We start from the raw sequence: 20,294 nt of genomic DNA, 5'->3' as shown, positions 1-20,294 counted from the left end.
TATTCAGTAGCCACTTGACCTGAAAGATATTTGTTTTCAATTGCATCACTGACTTTAATGTTGTTTTTTAAATATTTTCATTGACTCTTGACCTATTTGTAGTTTTAAACTTGACTGAAAAGGGGTTGGTATTTTCTAAGTTAACGATATGTTATGCAAATTTAGCATTTTTATTGTTTGTACATTTTTTATATCGTTTTTAAGAGGCACTTTATAGTATTTTCACAGGAACTTTAGAAAGATGCTGAAGTACCAGACAAGGCCACAAGGTGGCGGCATCGCTCTATCAAACCAAGCTCTTCTTCGTGAGACCTTGACAATCACTATCCATCAGCAGCATCCATTAAAATGCCTGAAAATGAGGTTTGCTAATCATTTTCATTGTAACTATATTCAATTAATATTTACAGACACTTTGTGTATTTTCTATAGCTGGTATTTTTGTTGCACGTATTTTTATTTTAAACTTTGCTTCATCGCCAGAAGGTGGCTCCTGGTGTCCTTTACGCTCCAACATGGCCGCGCTTAATGACTAGCACTAATGGTTTGGGTGGAGGAGGAGAAATGTGGTGACATAAGGCACTTTAATCCCTTCTAAGCTAAAAAAAAAATGTATTCTGTCACGCATCAATCTGCTCCATTTCTGGTAGGCAACATAACTTTACTACTGCTGCTTTTCCTGTGCTCGTTTTTTTTTTTTTTTGTCGAATCTGATTTGTCATGAATTTAGCTAACATAAGAGCTACATAGAATTGATATGTTGATATTGTAGGATATTATATTTGATAATATTCACCTTATTTAGGATATATTAGTGATGTTTTACCTTATTCCCCAAATTGTTAATTTCCCTTTCCCTTGAAAAGAAATCCAGTAGAAATGAATAAAGACATTCTACTTTGAATGCTCCCTCAATTATTCCACAGCATTTCAAGCTTTTTTTTGCTAATTTTTCACTGAATGCGCTTAGCATGTACAAATAGACTAACTACAGTATGATTCCCCAAACAAGGGACACAGACTCACTGAATCATCACAGTAAGTTCTTTGTGCTATAATCTTTTTTTTTAAATCCAACCAACACTTAAAAGCCAACACTTAACTTTGATATAATAGAATTTAGCAATGTTTACAGTTGTGTTTTGAAGTGCACTGCAAGTCACACAGAGCTTCAATTTTTTTTTTTTTTGTTAGCTGCTCAGTCAACAGTGTTAGAGGAAAAGTCATTCGGTAATGCCAGTCAGACTCTTTTTGAAATGTTTCCTTCAAACTTGGGCATACATTTTGTATGTTAAACGGGAATCGTAATTTTTTCAGAAATGGCTGCCTCAACCATGGAGAAGAAGAGGAGGGAGATGCTCTGACCTCCAGAGGTGCAGCAACCTGACCCGCTCAATGAAATATTTAAAGCTCGGCGTTTTCGCCGCAGTGCAGGACAAAGCCATGACGTAATGCTAAAGCCTCGCTCCGACCCGTCCCATTGGTCCTCCTCGCCATGGTGGTGGTCATGTGACCCATTTGGCTGCTGATGCTACTGCTGCAGCGGCGGCAGCGGCCTTTTAAGGTATGAGCCATGCCCTCAGGCGCCACAGCAGCAACAACAGCAGGTTGGAATCAATCAGAAGCGTTTTTAATGGATCATGTGCGCATTGTTAAAATAGAGAGAGGGTCAAGTTTGATGCGAGCTTTGTTGGTTGATGAGTCATTTTTAATAGTGCTGAGTCACTTCAGTGGCTTGATCAGGGCTCAGTTTACTAGCAGCCTCAAATCAGCTCAAAGATAGTCTTTACTAATAGATGAACCGTTGACTGAGTACAATATATCAAATTTGGTGTGTAAGTCATCATGTCGTGTATTAACGGTAACTTGGAATAGTGATTACTTGAAAAGGTTTTTTTTAATAAAATGAACTATTAAATAATTAAAAATGTGTCACGAATCCACTTTGTTGTGGATTGGATGATATATATTAATTGAGTTTTTTTTTTCTTGTTGAATCGTTCCTGAATAAAATAATATTAATCAGAACAAAATGCTTTATAATTTATATTCTTCAAAGTAAGCAGTTTTTGGTCAAATAACACAACTTGGTATTTTCTCAGTTAGCTCTATGATGTGAATGCTGCTTTATGACCAGGAATGGCAGCTGTGTATTATCGAGAGTAAAAAGCCTGAATTTTCTGACCTCTTAATGCATTTGAATTTGAGGTGTTTCCGAACTTTTGCCTGCTACTGTCTGTGTATTTATTTTGTCTGACAAAGCATGTGTACTATACATAGAACATAAAAACTCTAGTCACCCTTTTTTTTTGTACAGTACATTTATTACGTACAGTTCAGTTGTATTTAACTTTATATACTACTACATTTCCATGTAATCTTTTGGATTCTTTTGGGTCTTGAGGCCTATCTGTGTTTGATCATATTAGATAGCTTAGCATGATTATTTAATGATGGAGTCATGTGTCTCCATCATCTGATCACCTGTTCCACACACTAGCATGTTAAATATTCATCCACCTCCAACAGGTGATCCGAGGCTCAGGTGTCTGCCTCCCTGCATGGATGTCAGCGTCGCTATTCAGCCACGCCAGTAACCCAAACCCTGCTTCCACCATCTTTTGAATATTACATTAACTCCCGCTGCTTCCTTCTGTGCAGGTATCTGACTAATTAAGAGCAGCAGGTAAGTGGAGGATGAGGAAGAAGAGGAAGAGGAGGAGCATCTCCATATATGAGGCATCCTCACTGCATCGGAGCCATTCCACTGGAGGAGAAGCAAACAAGAGGAGGCTGCGTATCAACCAGGTTGTATGCTTTCCTTCATCTTTCCATTTTTACACTGCCGTTAGCCATCTGGACGTCATTCGATCCTGCAGCATCTCAGGGCCGAGAAGCCTCAGCAGCATCGAAGCCTGACCTGAGGGAGGAGGGGCACTAGGGTGGAGTTTGTTGTAGCAAATGTGCTGCTGTTCGCCTAATTGTTTGTTTAATCATCAAGAGAGTACGCAAGAGAGGGGGTGCTTATTATTGTGCGTCGTGTTTTTAGAACATTTTTGCTTAGTGACTGCATGGAGGCCTTGCATGCTACTCAAAGGGCCTACAGGCCTCCTTTAAGGCCTCTGATCAGCATTGAGCTCCACGATGCTTTGGCCATGCAACCTTGAAGAAATATTTGACTTTTTTAAACTATATATACTGTCTTTTGCAAATTTACAGAAATACTAGTGTGATTAAAAAAAAATATCAACACACACAAAAATAGATGGAGCTCACTGGTGAGCTTTTATTATTTTTTTTAGAACAGGCTCACAATATCCTAAATAAGGGAGTCATGCACTTAGTGACCGCTGATATTACATACTGTGTTGTATGTTTATTTTTTTTTTCTTGAGGAAGCAGCAATTTTAAACAGGTAGTTTGTATTCATTTTATAGAATCTAATTAGAGTCTGTGATATCAAACGGTGCTAAAAAAATTATCTTACTCATAAAAAAAATGACTTATAATACACTTTAATTTTTGACATAGCTCTTGTATTGAATACCATTAGAATATGTCCGTAATAAAGTGGCCTTTAATCGGTGTAATTGGGCCGAACAAATCCTAAAATTACAAAAATGTATATTAACGAAATAGGTGAGGTGCCGTAAATCTGTAGTTGGGACAAACCAATCGAATAAATTAATGGGGGTGTTCTAAATAAGAAAATGCCACGATATCCGTTTAATCCTCAAAGCAGGAGGGGCTGGCTAAATGGTGTCAAACGCGTTCCGCTAAACAAATATTCATCACTTTCAATGTGGGGGTTAAACAACAGTGGTTAGCTCCGTTTTGTGCGCAGGCGCATTTTAAAAAAAGGTGCACGACAGGTAGAGGGGCGGGTGGAGAAGAAGGAGGAGGTCGCGAGGCGGAGGGAGAGAAAGAGAGAGAGGGGAGCTGGAGTGAGACTCCAATTGACATTTGATACTCAGGAAGTTGACGACGCCGCTCGGATTCTTCTTTTGTCTCATTGGAATTGTGCGCTACCGCTAGCGAACACGCACGGCAGACACTCATCCATTTTTTAAAATTAATTAAACGAAAAGTACACTAATACCAGATTAAAACCACTCGAATTGGCGGCCACCTGATGACGCACCACGTTATGGAGTCGCAATAAGGTATGAACTATATTTTGTATTTATCTTAATTTCACCGGTGTTGTCTGTTTTTTATTATTACATTTATTTGTATATCTGTAAAAAAGGCCGAAAATTTAAAAAAAAAAAAAATACGACGTTGAATTTCTTGAAATACAAAATTTTAAAGAGTCTTAAAAGTTGACAAAAATGGTTGTCATCGCAATGATGTAGTTATAAATCAAATTGTGGATGCTTTGTTGTTATTTTGTCGCTATTTCTTATCTTTGACAAAACGAAAAATTAAAATCAATTGCGTTGCACCTGTTTTTGCACCTGCACCGGAGCACTGCCATTAACGCTCATGTCGTTTGTACGTATGCACAATATAAATGGTTAGTTCATTTAAAAATCATTTAATCAATGGCATCTATTTCGTCGCAAAGTAAACTTGAATGCGTCGGAAATAAGAAAGAAAGAACGATTTAAAGCCCCACCCTTTGTGTTTTCTTCCAAGTTTCTACTTTAAGACAAATGTTGCATGACACGAGCTATAAATCCTCCAGAAATAAGCATTGGTGTGTTCTGGGGGACAAATGCGATTAAGCGAAGAAGGGGCTTTGGAGCACCTTCAATTAAGGTTGACACGAAAAAAAAAAAAAAAGTGGCAAATTAACGAGTGAGAGATACCATTTGTGTATTAACTTGTTCAGTTTGTCATGTAGGAAAAACAAATATTTGAAAATGGGTTTTATATTTCTAATTAAATTAAAGGCAACCAACCTTTGGAGATTACGTCATAGAAATATGCCAACTCGATTTTTTTGCAATATATACCCCATCCCAAACAAATTTAAAGATCATTAAGAAATAGCCAAACAGGACCAGTGGTTCTTCTCTGTGTCTCCTTTTTAGTGCTATTGATTGAGTCCAGGAAATGGCGATGGGAGCCATTTGGGGCGTCTGAGGAATCACTTAGCACGCAGTTTGGATGGCCCGGGATCAATGGAGTGGGCCCAGGGTGAGCCAGATAATGGCCGCCGCGCAAAAGGGTGGGGCGTCTAGGGCGTCTGGGACCCCGGCAACGGCATCCTCAAGTCAGGAGAGCAACATCACTTGCAGGTCTTGCGTAGCAGAAAATGGCAACCCTAGTCCAATGCGCATTCGCCATTTTTTTTTTGCCATGGACTTGCCGCAGTGTCCTCGGTTGACCGCGAGGGTGGCCATTTTCTGGGCTCGGTCGGTAGATGACGTTTTAATTGCTTGAAGGTAATTCGACCGATGGAACGCAATCGAATAAAATGTTTTACGAAAAACGTTGCTGGAAGGGCGTAGCTCGTGGTCCCTATACATCTCGTAACCACTAGGGGACTTGTTCTTGATCTTTTTTACCTTTTTATTTTTAACAATTTGTCAGCTCCGTAGCAGAATTACCCAAATCCCTGTTAAACTTAAAACTACCAATGTGCTTGCTAAAACTTGAATTTCTCATTTTCCGAAAGCATCCGCTAGCTATTCGGCTAACGATTTGATCAGTGTCATTCAAGATATGCTCTTTCAAATAATTTTCATTAAAATACTGTACTCAGTTTAGCTAAATATTAAGATTTGAAAAGATTTAACAATACTGTTTATGAAATCAAATGTGAAGGCCTTCTGTCATCTGCTAGTCCAAAATGGTGCCCTCTGACTTTGCTGATTCTGCCCATCATGTGTTCCTCTCTTCTCTCCAGGTTTGCGGCAGTCCAGGCCTCCTCCCAGCGGTCTTGACATTGACTCCTGTTCTGTGTATGGCACTGGTAGAATTCACTGTGAGAGCTGACTATCAGTGAATTACCATAGGGCCATAAACAGAGCAGAGAAAGAACCACTTTGGCTGGCCGTGTACTCAGGTGGGCATCTCTTCTCAAGGCGTCTCCATGACAACAGCACCAATCTCTCCTCTTCCTTCTTGTGCCCGTTTTGGCACTAGCACATTTTTGCTTCTGTATATATGCTTTGAGCAATTATGTGTAGTGCCAATATGGGAAAAGACAGATATGCCACACTTTTGACGTATTTTGATGGACTCACAAGGCTGATTCCCTCTTCAGGCAGCTTTCTGGTGGTGTTTGGCAATGGTAGAACTCACACTGGTGAGCTAGAAGGATCCGGTGGTTCTAGACTTGCCAACTATTGCTCGAGAGCTCCACCTGCAAGAGAGAAAACCAAGACCACCCCCCATAACCTTCCTGCTGTTGCTCCCTCCAGTCCCTGTCAAATGAGTGAGTGGCTGTTGGTGGTGAAGGGCGAGGTGACGCTGGGTTCTTCCCCTGCACACCACAGCCTCATAGCCCCCCGCTTTCCAGGAGGACAGTGAACACAACGCGCAACACAAGAGCAGTGAAGGTAAAAAACAACTTTGTTTTTCAAGTAGAATCTCTGAGATGGTTAAATGAAGTCATTATTTTGTCATTATAGTTGGAACAGTACCGAAAAACATTCAGTGTGCTCTGACAAAATAATGTAAGGAAAAATCTGACAATTAGGGTGGGATTTAAAACAATTTGAAATAAAAAATGTTTATATAAATCGCATATTGTATTGTAACCCTTTAAACAACAGATATTTGAACAAATTATTAATTCTTAAGCATATTTTCTTTATCCTCTGTGTAGAATTACTCTTTACTGCAGCTTGCTGAGTCACTTAGTGTCGTGGTGAAAGTCTTCATTTGTGTATTTGTGACTGTAATTTACTGCCCCCAGTGGCCGAGTTAAGCCCGCTTGAATGATTCACAATGAATTTTGTTGTACTAACTGTTTAATTCGTATTCTATTTGTTATTACTGTATGTTTCATAAAGCATAATATTTTAAAGTACATTTTTTAATTGTAAAACATGATACAAGAATTTGGGTTGGGTTTTTTGAGGGCATTGGAACAGATTAAGGACACCTCCAATCATTTCAATGGGGAAACATGTTTTGGGTTAAGAACATGGGTGGTTACAAATTGTGTCTGAAGGCACCACTATCAGAATTAGAAAATATAGAGTTTTAAAACAGAAATTGTCAATATTTTTCAATTTGTAATATTTTGTTCATGTCAGAGAAATACGCAATTTGTCTGCAAAATTCTGCTCCAATGCAACACACCTAAGTGTGTGACATACGTATGGTTTCCATGGTTACACGAGATAGGCGAAGGATGGGAAATTGAACCTTTTTAATGAGTACATGCGAGTACAACGTGATCAAACAGCAGCGTGGTCCCCTGCTTCTTGCCTCTGTTAGCTCTGTGGCATAATCGGCCAAGGGTACGGTGTCATCTTACCCTTCCCCTTTCATTGCGGCCTTCCCCGCCCTCCTCAACCCCCTCCGCCTCCTTTCCAAAGAAAAGAGTGGCTTTCTCAAAGCTGTCACGGTGGTCAGCGCCATGAACAGTTGAAGGACCTATAGTACACGCATATATCTGGGTCAGGCTCTGTTAATGTAGGTGACTGCGGGATGTGCGGATTAAACCTTCTTTATCTGCCTGTGTATAAATCCCAAGCTTTATAGGCTCCACTTCCCATTCGGCTAATATTATTTGGATTGTTGGCAACGCAGTGATGATTGTATTGTGTACAATAAACACTTGCAAAAGAAAAAAAAAAAAGACTGATTCATTGTATCCCTCGCTGCATCCAAGTGCATTGTGGGCTATTACTCCAGATGGGCCGCGCGGCTCGAGTTACAGCCGCATTTTTCACCCCCTACAAAATCCCACCCCGCCCCGCCCCACCCTTGCCCTCCTCCTTCCTCCATATCTCACATTTATCCACACAGGCTAGGCGGTGAGACAGTGTGCCGCCTACGTTACCGGCATTAGTGCAATGAGATTATGGTTACGCACTGTCTGGACAGCCAAGTCTGTTCTGCAGACAAAAGTATTGGGACACACCTGCTCATGATTCCAGGTAGATAAAATGGATTACTAATGAGAATCAAAAGGAGCTACACTGAAGTAGAATCACTCAGACATGATACAAATGCAGCAGAAGACAAAAACTAAGGACTTGTGGTTTCCATCATTTTAGACCATTTTTGTTCTACACAAGTTATTTATAAAACAAGTTAATATTTTTTTTTTTACAATAGATATCTTTGGATTTTACCCTGCAATGTAATTTGTCCCAATACTTTTGCAGGTCCACCTCGACGCACAAAAACATTATGAATTGCCGTAAAATAATTTGGTTGTTCCAAAATGAAGTAAATTGCATAAGAATATGGAAGCTGCAGGAGATGATGTCTCCTCTCCTAGCCTTGTCTGGCCACCAGCTTGTGTTCTTGCCTGCGTGCAGGGCCTGGGATGCACGTATTAAGAAACGATTAGTGAAGATTAAAGCTCCGCTCTGGAGTGCACCCACGTGCGCAGCTCCCCGACTACAAGGACCCGTCCAGCCCCGGCAATCAATAGCTTCTTCCCTTTGGATGTGCTAATCCCTCACGCAGCACCTTCACTGCACATATTGGATGCATTTGTTTTTAGAAATGACATCCAGGCCCGAGTCAAAAGCCGGAACACTTTTATCCATAAGTGTACCTGCAGTGACGAGAAACGCTACAAATGAAAGACATTCAAGTCGGGATGGTCGAAAGATTTCCTGCACTTAGCTAAGTGGCAGGAGAAGCCCCAGGAGGTGTGAGGCCTTTTCCAAGAAAACACACGCCCAGTAAGGCGTCTCAAACTCTTGTACGAGCAGCGAGGCAGGAAAACGGGTTTCATCAGCGCGACCCGGCCTACGGTTTTAATCTGGAGGACGAGGGATGTAGGATGATGCCTGATAGATTAAGGCCCGTGCACCTCGCTCTCTCTCCCCCTCCGTCTCTCTCCTTGTGTGTGTGAGCAACAGAAGGCCTCGTCCGAGCAAATCCCAGGCTTTAAAGCCGAGGAGGTTGGGGCGGCTTATGATGTAATCACGGCCCTGTCTGTCACGGCAGGGAGGCTGCTGGGATAGGAGAACGTGGAGGTTAGAACGCTTTTACGGGAAGGAGAAGGGCAACAGAATAAAAGTTCTTAAATTAGTGTGCACTCAAAAGGCTTGCGATCCACCTGACCAAATTATTGATAGAGGTGGTAGGTCTGATTACAGCAATTATTTGCTCAAAAAATATTTTTTGTAAGAACAATGCAAAAAATTTAGAGCTGGTTTTACACAAAATTATGTGGTTTCAATTTATTTTCTAAATAATTTTCTTTCTATGACTACTGGCTGTATATTTAGACAGATTAAATTTTAAACATTTCATTAATTGAGTCCATATAAATGAACTATTAGCATTCATTTTCCCATGCAAATTACTCGTACTGTAACCGCACAAATTTTTATAGTTGTCGGTATGCATGTGATAAATTATAGAAGGTTCAATAAATATGGCAAAAGTCAAGTCACTTTTATTCACCTTGTTCATAAACACAAATCCCTCCTGTGAAGAGTCATTACGCAATCTGTACAACATACTACAATGTCTATCCTGACAAAGCCAATTTACACACGGATAGTCAACAAAATGTTTTTTGACAACATGACGATGGAAATTAAGGATGGCACAGTTCTGGGGGGGGGGGTGAGAAAGTAGTCTGCTTAGGAAAACCCTTACAGCCTTCCTTTAAAAAAAAAAAAAAAAAATTAAAATAGCTGATGTACTTCCTGAGTACAGTGATGTGATTTAAGTAATATATCATTGTCAAGTGGAGTTGATAAAAAGGAGTGCAGGTATCGGTGATGCCTTTTTGGTTCATTTCCAGGCATTTTTGAAATAGCATATAAATTACCTAAGCAAAACAAAAACACACTTTACAAAGTAAACAACAAGGATGCGTCACGTGAAACTCCCCTTGCGTCCAAACGTGAATTTAGACACAGATTTGTACAGAATTGATAATTGTAGGGCTTCTCTTCCGGGTGGATCATTGCTCCAGCGTCACCACCTCTACCGCCTGTCCGTCCAGTGTCATGGTGCTGTCTATGCGTGTGGCTACCGGCGCCATGGCCACCTGCACGGGCCTGTTGCCTTGCGCCAGGCTGGTCACCACCGTCTGGTACATGCTGACTGGAATCTGGACCAGACCTAGAAGCAGGGAAAATATTCCAGAATTTATTCGGAACAATGGCGCGATTGACGTTCTCCCCCAACACAGCTGTGAGCCCCCGCAGGGATTACCGCCGCAGTCACGTGGCCTCTCGCTCCACCCTCCAATCTGTCGGTGTCATCAAGCCAAAACCCGCGCGCACCGTCGTCCGCAATTGTTTTTCCCCCAAGTTAAAAAAGCTCAAATCCCGAGGGCTAATTGTCGGACCCACTCTGGCTAAGCCCACTCGCCGGTGACAGAGTGGAGAAGGGCTTATGGTGTTCAACTCGGCCCGTTGTCGAGCCCACTCCACGACGTGGTCGCTAAGACGTTAAAAAGGCCGCACGAGCGCGTGGGTGCGTGCCCCAATCAGCGAGCGGCGCACTTCAAACGGCGTCCTCCACTCCAGTGATTAGCTCGCTAAGGTCAATAGCGGGCAGAAGCAGCGACCGGTGCGGCTCTATTAGCAAGCAATCTCTTTGAAACGAAAAGTGACTTATTCTCTCAAATCAGACGGCGAGTCGTAGACGAGCTTCAAAATAAACACTAAAGTTTACATGTAAGTGCGGATTGACAGCTGGTCCTCGTGATAAGACATGGACTCGTAATGGAGTGGATCAAAGCTCTTTAGAAGGGATCGAGGGGGGGGGCGGGTCGGACCAGCCCTCGAGGGAACTTTACTTTGATTGACTGACTTAAGCATTGAAAGCTCATTTGTCATATTGATTAATTGGCCATTGAAATATAAAAATCTATTATATTACTTAAACACCCAGCGAGATGAATACATTGTGTTTCTAAATGTGCTTTACATTTTAAACAGTTTTTTTTAACATTTCAATATTCCTGATTTTTCGAGCATGGTTGAAACTTTAGAGCGCCTCGTGGTTGCGGCTAGAAAAACCCCAGTCCAGCTTCAGAAATATTTTTGCCTGTTAAAAATAGTTATGGTATATTCTTTATGCTTTAGAAGCCTCGTTTAATTTATATAGAGGTGTATCAGTACTAAAACTACAAAAACAACAAAAAATCGCGGCAATTTTACTGTTATGACAAATTTGTACTGGTGAACTCCCACTGCACTGATAGATGTCACGCAGCATTAAAAAAAAGACATTGAGGAACGCAACAAGTTGTGTGCCCAACAGGCACCATCTGTCACATCGGCACGGAGTAGATTAGCCTCGGAGGAACCCGCGGAAGGAAGCTTAAATCTTTGCCACGCTAATTGGCTGCCACGTAAGAGCGGGGCTGAAATTTTAATAAATTAATGCATTACCACTTAATATTAAAATTTATTTTAAGCACCTCTAAGTATTGTTGTATGCTCTTTATGTATGTTTGAAGTTTGTTTGTAATCACCGGAATCTATGCTACTTTTTTTTTAGCCTGTCTATGTGGTTTTGCATCACATGTTAGCATTAAGCTAACTTGACTTGTTTAAAGTGTGTGTGGAGGGATTTGGGTCTGGAATGTATCTATTGTATATCGGTGTTTTTTTTTCTCGATGACCACCACCTATTGGTGTGGAGGTGTGCTGTCCCACACCCAAGCAAAACCAGCTAAAAATGAATGAGTGAACTTGAAAAACAAAAATACCTGTTGCGTCCTGCACGCCTGCTAGCGCCCCAACAGCGGCCGCCGTCTCGGCCAGTACGATCTGGCCCCCGCCTTGAAGCGTGGCTTCCGCCAGCGTCGCCACGGCGTGGGCCGCCGCCTCGCTACACACAAAAACACACAACGAGTGTGTTAAAAATTGCTGTAGGATTTTAATCAGTCAATGTGGAATAAGCACACATAAGGCTTACATGTGCAGAATTGGAGGTACATGCTGTCTGGTGGGGGTTATTTGGCAAATGTGTATGTGTGTGTGTGTGTATAAGGGGGAATGGGGGTGGGGGCAGGAGTCTAAGAGGCTTTGTCAGTCTGGACTTAGGGAGAATCTGTCACAGCTCTCCAAAGGTGGCAGGTGCAGCGGCGTCTAACAAAGCTGTTTCATTAACCAGATCACGGCCGGGCAAAATTGGTACGAGCCGGTTGAGGTTATGAACTGATGAAGACGTTTTGCGCGCTGGGAAAAATTAAAGTATGAAAACAAAATGTTCCGCAGGATAGAGTAGGTAGATGGGGTGGGTGCGAAGACTCAGGTGGGTGCAGGTAACAAGCCCCACCGGGACAAAGCCACTTGTGACATTGTCACCTTGACACCAGGAAACCTGCTGACATGCCAGCATCTTAGGTTAACGACGTACCCAAACACAAAAAATCTCTGAAATGATTTACATGTTGTAATGACATAATTAAATAGAAAGTAAAGAAATGTTAGCCATGTTTTTGTTTCAATTCAATAGACATTGTGCTGCTCCATGTGGTGTGTGTACCTTGGCCACCTGGGGGCAGTAAAACACATCTTAACTGGTCACTTTTTTTACCTGTTGATCGCCATGGTGACGGTGGCTCCCTGCTGCATCTCGTGACTGGCGGCGACGGCGGCTTCCGCTAGCGACGCCACCGCTTGCGTAGCCTCCGACGCCTGCGTGGTTTGTATTGTCATCTCGCCGCTCTGGAGGGTTGCCCAGTTTTGCTCCACCTAGCCGGTCGTTTTCATTAGAATTTGTCGGCGTGTCAAATTCGGCCCGGGGCGGTTTCGCTTACCTCGCCGTCCGCCACCGTGGAATAGTTAACCTGCGCCACTGTCACGCCGGGTAGTTCCGATGCGTCGGCCAACGTGGCCACCGTGTGTCCCGTTCCCACTTGGATGAGCGACACGGTGCCGTCGGGGTTGTTGATGGTCTGCACCACCGTCTGCGAGGGCACCAGGTGGGCGATGCTCTGCGCGGCCGCCAGGTGGTGCTGCGTCGTGGTGGTGGTGATCTGCTGTTCCTCAAAGGCGTACAGAAGATCCTCTCGGCCGTGCTGCTTATAGCAATTTTTTACGATGGTTCGTAGTGCCTGCGTCCAGGACACCTTCAGGGGAAACAAAAACCTAAAGTTTAGACTCCAGTACTGGTCAATCAATTAAAATTTAATTGTCTAATCAGTGAATAATCGTGAATTCAATATGATTATTCATCGGAATCACTTTGTCGCATGACGACGACCTTTCTCACCCTCTGTTTCTGGTCCTCAGAGCGGACATCGCTGCGAACGTTGGCCCAGGGGATGTCTTCGGGCCACCACACGGGCTTGCAGCTCTCCTTACCCCAGCCGGGCTTGCCTCGGCCCGTCGAATACTTCAGCATCTCCGGGATGAAGGCTCGTAGCTGGGCCTGCAGCACAGGAGAAGAACGGGATGAGTGAGGGCGACACGGACGCGCCCTTGAAGAGCAAAAACAAAAAGTGAGGCGAGTATTGATCAGAAACATACCGGCGTGGTTACGGCTTGAAAATAGCAACACGCTCTCTCAAAAGGGGAACGAGCCACAGACTAATCTATGAATGTGGCACCAGGCTGATGTGTCAGTCAGACCTTGGTGACTACTAAAATAGAATCCAGTTGAAGGCTGTGAACGTTAATTTTGCCAAGTAGCCAATTACTGTTAAGTCTTTGCTAAATTTATTTCATTTGGACACTTAGTGACAACAGAATGATTAATATGAAGGCCTGGTTGAATGTATCGGGTGTTGTAGTATCGGAGTATTCTAACGAGGACCGAATAGAGACGTAGATCCAGATTTTGCTCATGAATCTTAGGCTCACGGAGGACGTCTTACAGAAAGTCATCCTTCATGTCCAGATTGCATTGTTGAGCCTACGAATGCGCTTGTTGGCGCCGCTAAGCCATCCGTCGTCACGTCATCACTTCCCTAGCTTGGCAGGTCGGGGTGGGGGCGGGATGCGGTTTAGTGCCAACGTCCTCGGCGTCCTGGTAATATGGGAGCATCACCGCTGGGAGATTATATCGCTGCAGCGTCTGCTTGCCGTGACATCACCGGCTAAATTTGGTCGCGTCCGTATTAAATCCCCCAAGCGTTATCAACCGACTCTTTCTTTTCCTCCATTTTGTTGGTGGCTTGATAGCAGCAAGTGTCAAGATGGCCTGATTGCAGTGGCGACTGAGTTAAGTGGCCCGGTGTCATGTTAATCCTCCTCATTTCTGAAACCTTCTACAAACGCTACAGAGTCCATTTGGGGGTGTAATTAAAGGTTCAGCCTCACCTGCTACAAAATGTGCCACTAAAACCTTTAAGGCTAGTGCAGCTAATCTCATCCTTCTGACAGAAAAACACACCAAGACGGTCCCGGAGGGGGCGCCGCACTGGCAACGGATCGGAGGAAACATCAGCTGCCCTGGGAGTGGCGCGTAAACAAGACGGGCTCCCACGAGAGGGTGGTTGAAATTAACGCAGTAGGTGACTGTTCACCTGGCTGAACCTAGCTCGTGCTCATAAAGGTGTTTAACAACGAGTAATGATACTTTGAGAAAAGGGCTGGCTAAAAAAAACAAATGGAATTGGAATGGAGGTCTGTGATGTTGCCAAATAGCGCCCTCTGCAGGCTCGTGCTGGAATCTATTGCAGATTTTTGAGTATTTTTAAAATATAAATGAATATATATAAATATACATTTAGATTATTTATACCATGAGTGGTTTTGAAGAATTTTGTTGATTTTTATATAAAATAAATTAATTTTAAAAGAATTGTGCATATCAATACGTGTCAATTATATGCTGCAGATTTTTGCTAATCACGGATTTGCCCACCATGCCATATGCACTCATTCCATTGGAGCTTCTTTTATGTTTTGGTCTGTCTTTTTAGATTCGTGTTCTATACACGTGGCATGACCGGGTCATACGCGAGCGGCGCCCCACCTGGGTCATCTTGTCTACAGAGACGGGGATGCCGTCAATGGTGAGGGGGGGCAGCTCCGACGCCAGCTCCCCTCCAGCGGGGGCGTGTTCGGCCAGGGCACTCTCCAGGTCTTCCAGCATCATGCCCTTGTATTTCCTCACCTGGACGACACCGAAAACAGACGTCGTGATCACGCAAGGCAAGCCAACTGTTTTTGGGGCGCGAGATGAATTGTGCACTCACCACATTCTCTAACGGAGCAGCACCAAAGACTTTGAAGACCGGGTTGGGTTTGTTGGGGGACATGCAGAGCACGATGGCCTGCTGGCCTACACGTGTGGTGTACTCGTCTAAGGTGGCCCTCAGCTTCCTGTTAGCAAATCTCACACTTAGTTCCTCAACACTCATGTCACTCTTTATATTTTTAACAGCTAACCTGAGGAGACGCGTCTGCTGCCTTTTACGGATAGATGGATTGGATTCAAAGATGTGGGGCCTCTTCCTTTTCTTTCCCGTCGCCACGGCGGCAGCTGCGGCCATGCCGACGGGACCTGGGAGGAAATGGCGGAGAAGAATGTAAGCGCAAATACAGTTTGAAAGTTACAGAAAGTGGAGGAATGGAAGAAAATCGCAACAGTGGTTTGCCGACATTGGATAATGCAATAGCTCTACCTGCTGGTCACTTTTAAACATTACATCAGTTTCTGGTAGTGTTCATTTTAGGTGGACCAGTCATCACTTTCTCGCTGATAAACTCTTCAATCTTTGAATTGGAATTTTTTTCTCGAATCCCGATTACAACCTGCGGCGGCCAGATGGGCGGTGACCTCATCGTTGCCGGCCGAGTTGAGGATGTCCGTGTCGTCATAGGGATCGTCGTCCGGCGAGGAGGTGGAATCCTCGTCGGCGCTCATCATGGACGCGTCGGTGAAGGTGGTCACGTGCACCTGTCGTACATCCAACTCGAGATATTGAACCTGTCCGACTTCTTGGTCTTTCTTTTTCAAGTGGAAAACCTGCTGACTGACGGCGCTGGCCTCGATGGTGGTCATCTGTTCCGGCGGGTGAACGGAGTGATCCTCCATGACTGACGCCTTCGTCTACACAGGTGGGTCCAGGTTACAATGGCTGATGATGGAAAGGGCAAGGTTAATAGATGAACCAACAAGTAACATCTTCTACATTGGACTCGACACTTCCAGTATGAAACCATGTATACAAGAGGATCACCAATCACAAATTCAAGGTAAAGATGATATATTACTTGAATGCTGTCTTGAAATAAACGTTTGCAACCAGCTTCGGCAGTTAGCGTCACTCGCTATGGTTACTTTACAAAATGGAGAAGAGCAGATAGTAATTTTTTGAGAAGCACTTTTACAGCCTTAAACTAAAGGCATTTTATATTCCAGAGATTTGCATGTGCCAAATTGATACTATGGGTCGGTCATTGTGTTTGTTATTTAGCAGTGTTCAAAAAATAGCTTGCACTTTGACAAAGCTATTGGGTCATCAAACAAGTGTTGTTGTTTTCCTAGAAAGGGATGTTTTTCGAGATGTGAGGATTCTTTCTCCCACATGTCACCATGCACATGACACCAGTACTGGATATTTATTGACACACTTCAAGGTGCATGAAATCATTGTGAACATTTATTACATTGAACAGTGAAAACAAATTTAAGCTTACAATTACAACATGGAGTGCACAACATTGCCCTTGGCATGCTTCTGAATAGGGTCGATTATTAGAAACTGATTTTACAACACGAGAAGATGAGTAGCTCATCATAAGACTTTTTACACTGTTATAGCTTTTCTCATGAGGTGTCCCTAATGTTTTGGTCTTGCATTATTGGAGCCAAGCAGGCTAAATTAAGATTTAAAACAAACTTAACACATAGCAGGCTAACGTTGGCTTTCATAAAAAATACTGAATTAGTGCACTGAATGCAACTAACAATCGGTCACGTCGATTTGCCGGTTAAAATCACTCCTCCGTCGTGCTAAGCTAAGCACGCTAGCACTGTCCTACATTTAGCTTGCCGGCTAGCGTGCTAACCACTTGGCGTTGCACACTTTTGCACATGTAAAGAAATGCAAACACCGCGCGTCGTAATAACACTGTTATTCCACAAGCACGACCACATGTGTGATCGGTGGGAACGCAACGAAGGCCGTCGTAGCACGAGAGCGAGTTTAGCATCCATCCCGCGCAATAACATTGCCTAAAACCGCAGCTACAAGCTAGCAGCGGCCTGCCTGCCGCCTAACAACAGCTCTTCTCGTCTTTGATATTTTTTCCCCCCTTCCGATGATAAAACAGTGAAAAAACGATCCGCGCAGCTTGCACGGTCACAGCGGCTGTCAACATCCCGACGAGAACATCGGTCGCCCTCAATGCTGCCGGGTTCGCGATGCGGCTGCGCCGGGGTTGAAATAGATGGAGATTGCGCGGTAGGGTACTTACCTCAGAGCGGCTGCGCTACTTCGGGCCTGCGCCGTACAGCTGGGATGGAGCCGAGCAACAATGGACGACACACACAGTACACACACATACACACACATAGACACAACACGCACACGCTCTCAACAGCAGTGGCGGCAGTCGTGTGTGAGTGAGTGGCACTGGTGATGCATTCAAGTGCTGCCCCCACCCGCGATGCAGACCACACAATAAATAATGAAAATACATGGCAAATGTTAGGTTGAGATTCATTACGTCATTTAGCCAACCCTACATCGTATTAATTTGCAATGAGTAGTTTGAATAATTAGACTGTAGGGGGCTGTTAAAATTGATTATTTTATAATGCGATTTAAAAAAAAAATTTAATCATCTGCTGCTGCAAAATGCCACTACTATCAAGTTACTATTCTATGTTCTATTTTTTTTTTAACATTATCCCTAAACTTTCAAAATAGTCCTGGCTTTTATTGCTGGGGTGGGCAAACTTTTTTCCTCAAATTAAATTCAATTTTCATTTTTGAAAAGGACATAGGTCAGCCCATTTGTTTAAAAAAATAAAAACAATCCATTCGTATTTCAATTGTAGTGTATTGTATTCGTGGTTGATTTAGTTAATCTAAGAAAATAAAAATCTTTGAATGCATAGTTTTCAACTGTTTAAAAAAGTGATTTAAAAAAAATCTAACAATTTTAATGAGATGGACCGTTGTGATAAAAATGAACATTTTTGCACATTTTATTTATATTACATAGTATCAGTATTAAACATTGAACATATTTGTTGCTTTTGATATTATTGCTACTTTTTAAAGTTTTAGGAAAAACGCCTGAATTGACGCAATAGAGCGCCAGGGGGCACCACGTTTTCTTATTGGCTGGAATATTTCCGATTGTCCCGGAAGACACCGTTTCAAAAAAGGAGCAGACCACGCCCTCTTTCTTAATGCGTCACTCATGCGACGGCAGAGTTCCGGATTGTACACGATGACGTCAATTTTTAGCGACCGCTAAACACGGGGAAATTTTGTTAAAAAGTTACCACAAAATTATGCCAACTTTAGCCGACTTCTTGGAAATAAATTAACGCTAGCTTGTTTGTATTTCAACAATTGAGTCTGAACAACTCAACTAAACAACTTTGGTTTGTTTTTTTGTGGACGAGCACGAAGTCAGCAATCAAAGGTAATAATGGTTCACAATTTATTCATGGTATTAGTGAGAATATTTTTGGTGTGTTCCGTGTTTTCACAAACAAAATTGAAGACCAAAAGTTGCTTGGATCCATAAGTGACGCACTCCTGTTTTGTTGGTTGTTTTATCATGATAGTGTGACGTTAAGTAATTCTTAACATTGAGTCATTTGGTGAATTGTCATTAAAAAAAAAAAAAAAAGCATGTTTGAAATAAATGACCGTTGTTAGGTTACGGATTCTAGTTATTGATCTGACTCCAAATTGCGATCAACACTTAACACATAAATTGCTATGTCCTAATCCACACACTGGCGCACCTAACAATTTTGCGAGTTCTTTCTGTCAGAGAGAAGACCAGTAGATCAATCAGACCAAATTTACCAATTGTTTATTCCTGACAAAGCGCACTAATACAGGCCTGGGTCCCGGGTCCCTCACACTAAAACTCGTGCGTTTTTGTGACCACCAAAAGATGACACATTCTTCCGGGTTGCCCAGTTTTAAAGAAACACAATATGAATATTAAAGCATGCAAAATATTGTGAGATGATTGGTCGATGGCCATCTCCTCCCCGTCCAGGTGTTGCTGAGGTCAGGCGGTTGGGTTTTCCCCTCGAAGCCCGGCCACATAGACGTGCTGTTGTTCTCGTTCCTCACCGACCTTGAGGTGTTCTCGTCCGGTACTCCCTATCCGGGCCTATTCCACAACACTTCGAAGAAAACAAGTTCATGCAGTTTGCCTGCACATTCTTCGCCACCCACCAATCCACACGAGCACTCCAATACTAGATATTAATATGATTATAAGTTTAACACAACCTTAAAAAATATGTTTGCAAACTCCCGAAAGCACATTTCCCTTTACCGTGAAGCATGTTGTAAAATGTTGCACGTTTGTGTCTTAATAGTACTACTAGACTGGAGGACATCAGGAACTGAGAACCACTTTCCAAGTGCTTGGACCTTAAGCATCAAGATCTGTGTGTGGGAAAAAAAACAACACTTTTTCACTTTCTTCAGATGAGGCTGACGGCTTGGGTGGCGGCGGAGCCCATGTATGACCAACTTCATTTTCAGGACAAAAGTACAAAATGTGTTATAAGGCAAGAAAATAAGGATAAATAGAATAGTAAGGCTGAATGAATGTATGAAAAATTTGTTATCAACATGCAACATTTAATAACATGTCTGACACACACACGCACACACGCACACACACAAACTATAAAAATGTGTTCGAGCTGTGAATTTCTAACAAATGCAGCAGAAAAATGCCAGTTAGTCACAGATAAAATATTGAATGTAAATGTTGCACACAGTATGTGCATGTTCTTACTTCTGTACTTTTCTATTTATTTGTTGTCTTTTAATTATTTTTTTTTATGTGACACTTACCTTCAAATGATGTTGATGAGCTGGACAAGCCCCCCCCCCTCCAAAAAAAAAAAAGAAATTAAAAGACCTTTGGTGTATCCTAATTCAAATTTATGTTTGAATGCTGAATGTGACTGTATGGCTGCTGATAACACAATTTTTGGCATGCATTTGATTGTCTAAATAAACATCTGTTACAAAGTGTTTATTTTTTGCTCTCCTACTTTGTGTTTTAATCTTA

General features: G+C 42.7%; 1 protein-coding gene and 1 long non-coding RNA gene across 4 annotated transcripts; one reads left to right on the top strand and one right to left on the bottom strand.

The window, feature by feature from the left end:
* Positions 1-311: 311 nt before the first annotated feature.
* Positions 312-20,259, top strand: LOC148379406 (uncharacterized). Its single transcript, XR_015855360.1, has 13 exons — positions 312-363; positions 484-646; positions 1,318-1,564; positions 2,662-4,163; positions 5,855-6,013; positions 6,372-6,509; positions 13,350-13,558; positions 14,241-14,572; positions 14,984-15,215; positions 15,448-15,592; positions 15,832-15,949; positions 16,025-18,668; positions 19,260-20,259. It is a non-coding gene; the product is annotated as an uncharacterized LOC148379406 (long non-coding RNA).
* nrf1 (nuclear respiratory factor 1) lies at positions 9,520-17,676 on the bottom strand. Of its 3 annotated transcripts, XM_088366841.1 has the most exons (11): positions 17,487-17,676; positions 16,045-16,144; positions 15,819-15,963; positions 15,453-15,567; positions 15,260-15,386; positions 15,037-15,177; positions 13,330-13,488; positions 12,875-13,186; positions 12,652-12,809; positions 11,819-11,940; positions 9,520-10,218 (listed from the first exon to the last, which is right to left on the bottom strand). In XM_088366841.1, the coding sequence occupies exons 2-11, from the start codon at positions 16,099-16,101 to the stop codon at positions 10,058-10,060; spliced, it is 1,497 nt and encodes a 498-aa protein (XP_088222967.1). In that variant the 5' UTR covers positions 16,102-16,144; positions 17,487-17,676; the 3' UTR covers positions 9,520-10,057. The 3 variants fall into 3 exon arrangements, with proteins under 3 accessions (XP_088222967.1, XP_088222968.1, XP_088222966.1); XM_088366842.1 differs by lacking the exon at positions 17,487-17,676 and having other exon boundaries at positions 16,045-17,478; XM_088366840.1 differs by lacking the exon at positions 17,487-17,676 and having other exon boundaries at positions 16,033-16,116.
* Positions 20,260-20,294: the final 35 nt, after the last annotated feature.

Source organism: Syngnathus floridae, chromosome 22, assembly GCF_059516105.1.
Source record: "Syngnathus floridae isolate MCC-2025c chromosome 22, RoL_Sflo_1.0, whole genome shotgun sequence".
Taxonomy (NCBI): Eukaryota; Metazoa; Chordata; class Actinopteri; order Syngnathiformes; family Syngnathidae; genus Syngnathus; species Syngnathus floridae.
Note: the sequence above shows the minus strand (reverse complement) of the source record. Positions and strands in the feature narration are given on the sequence as shown.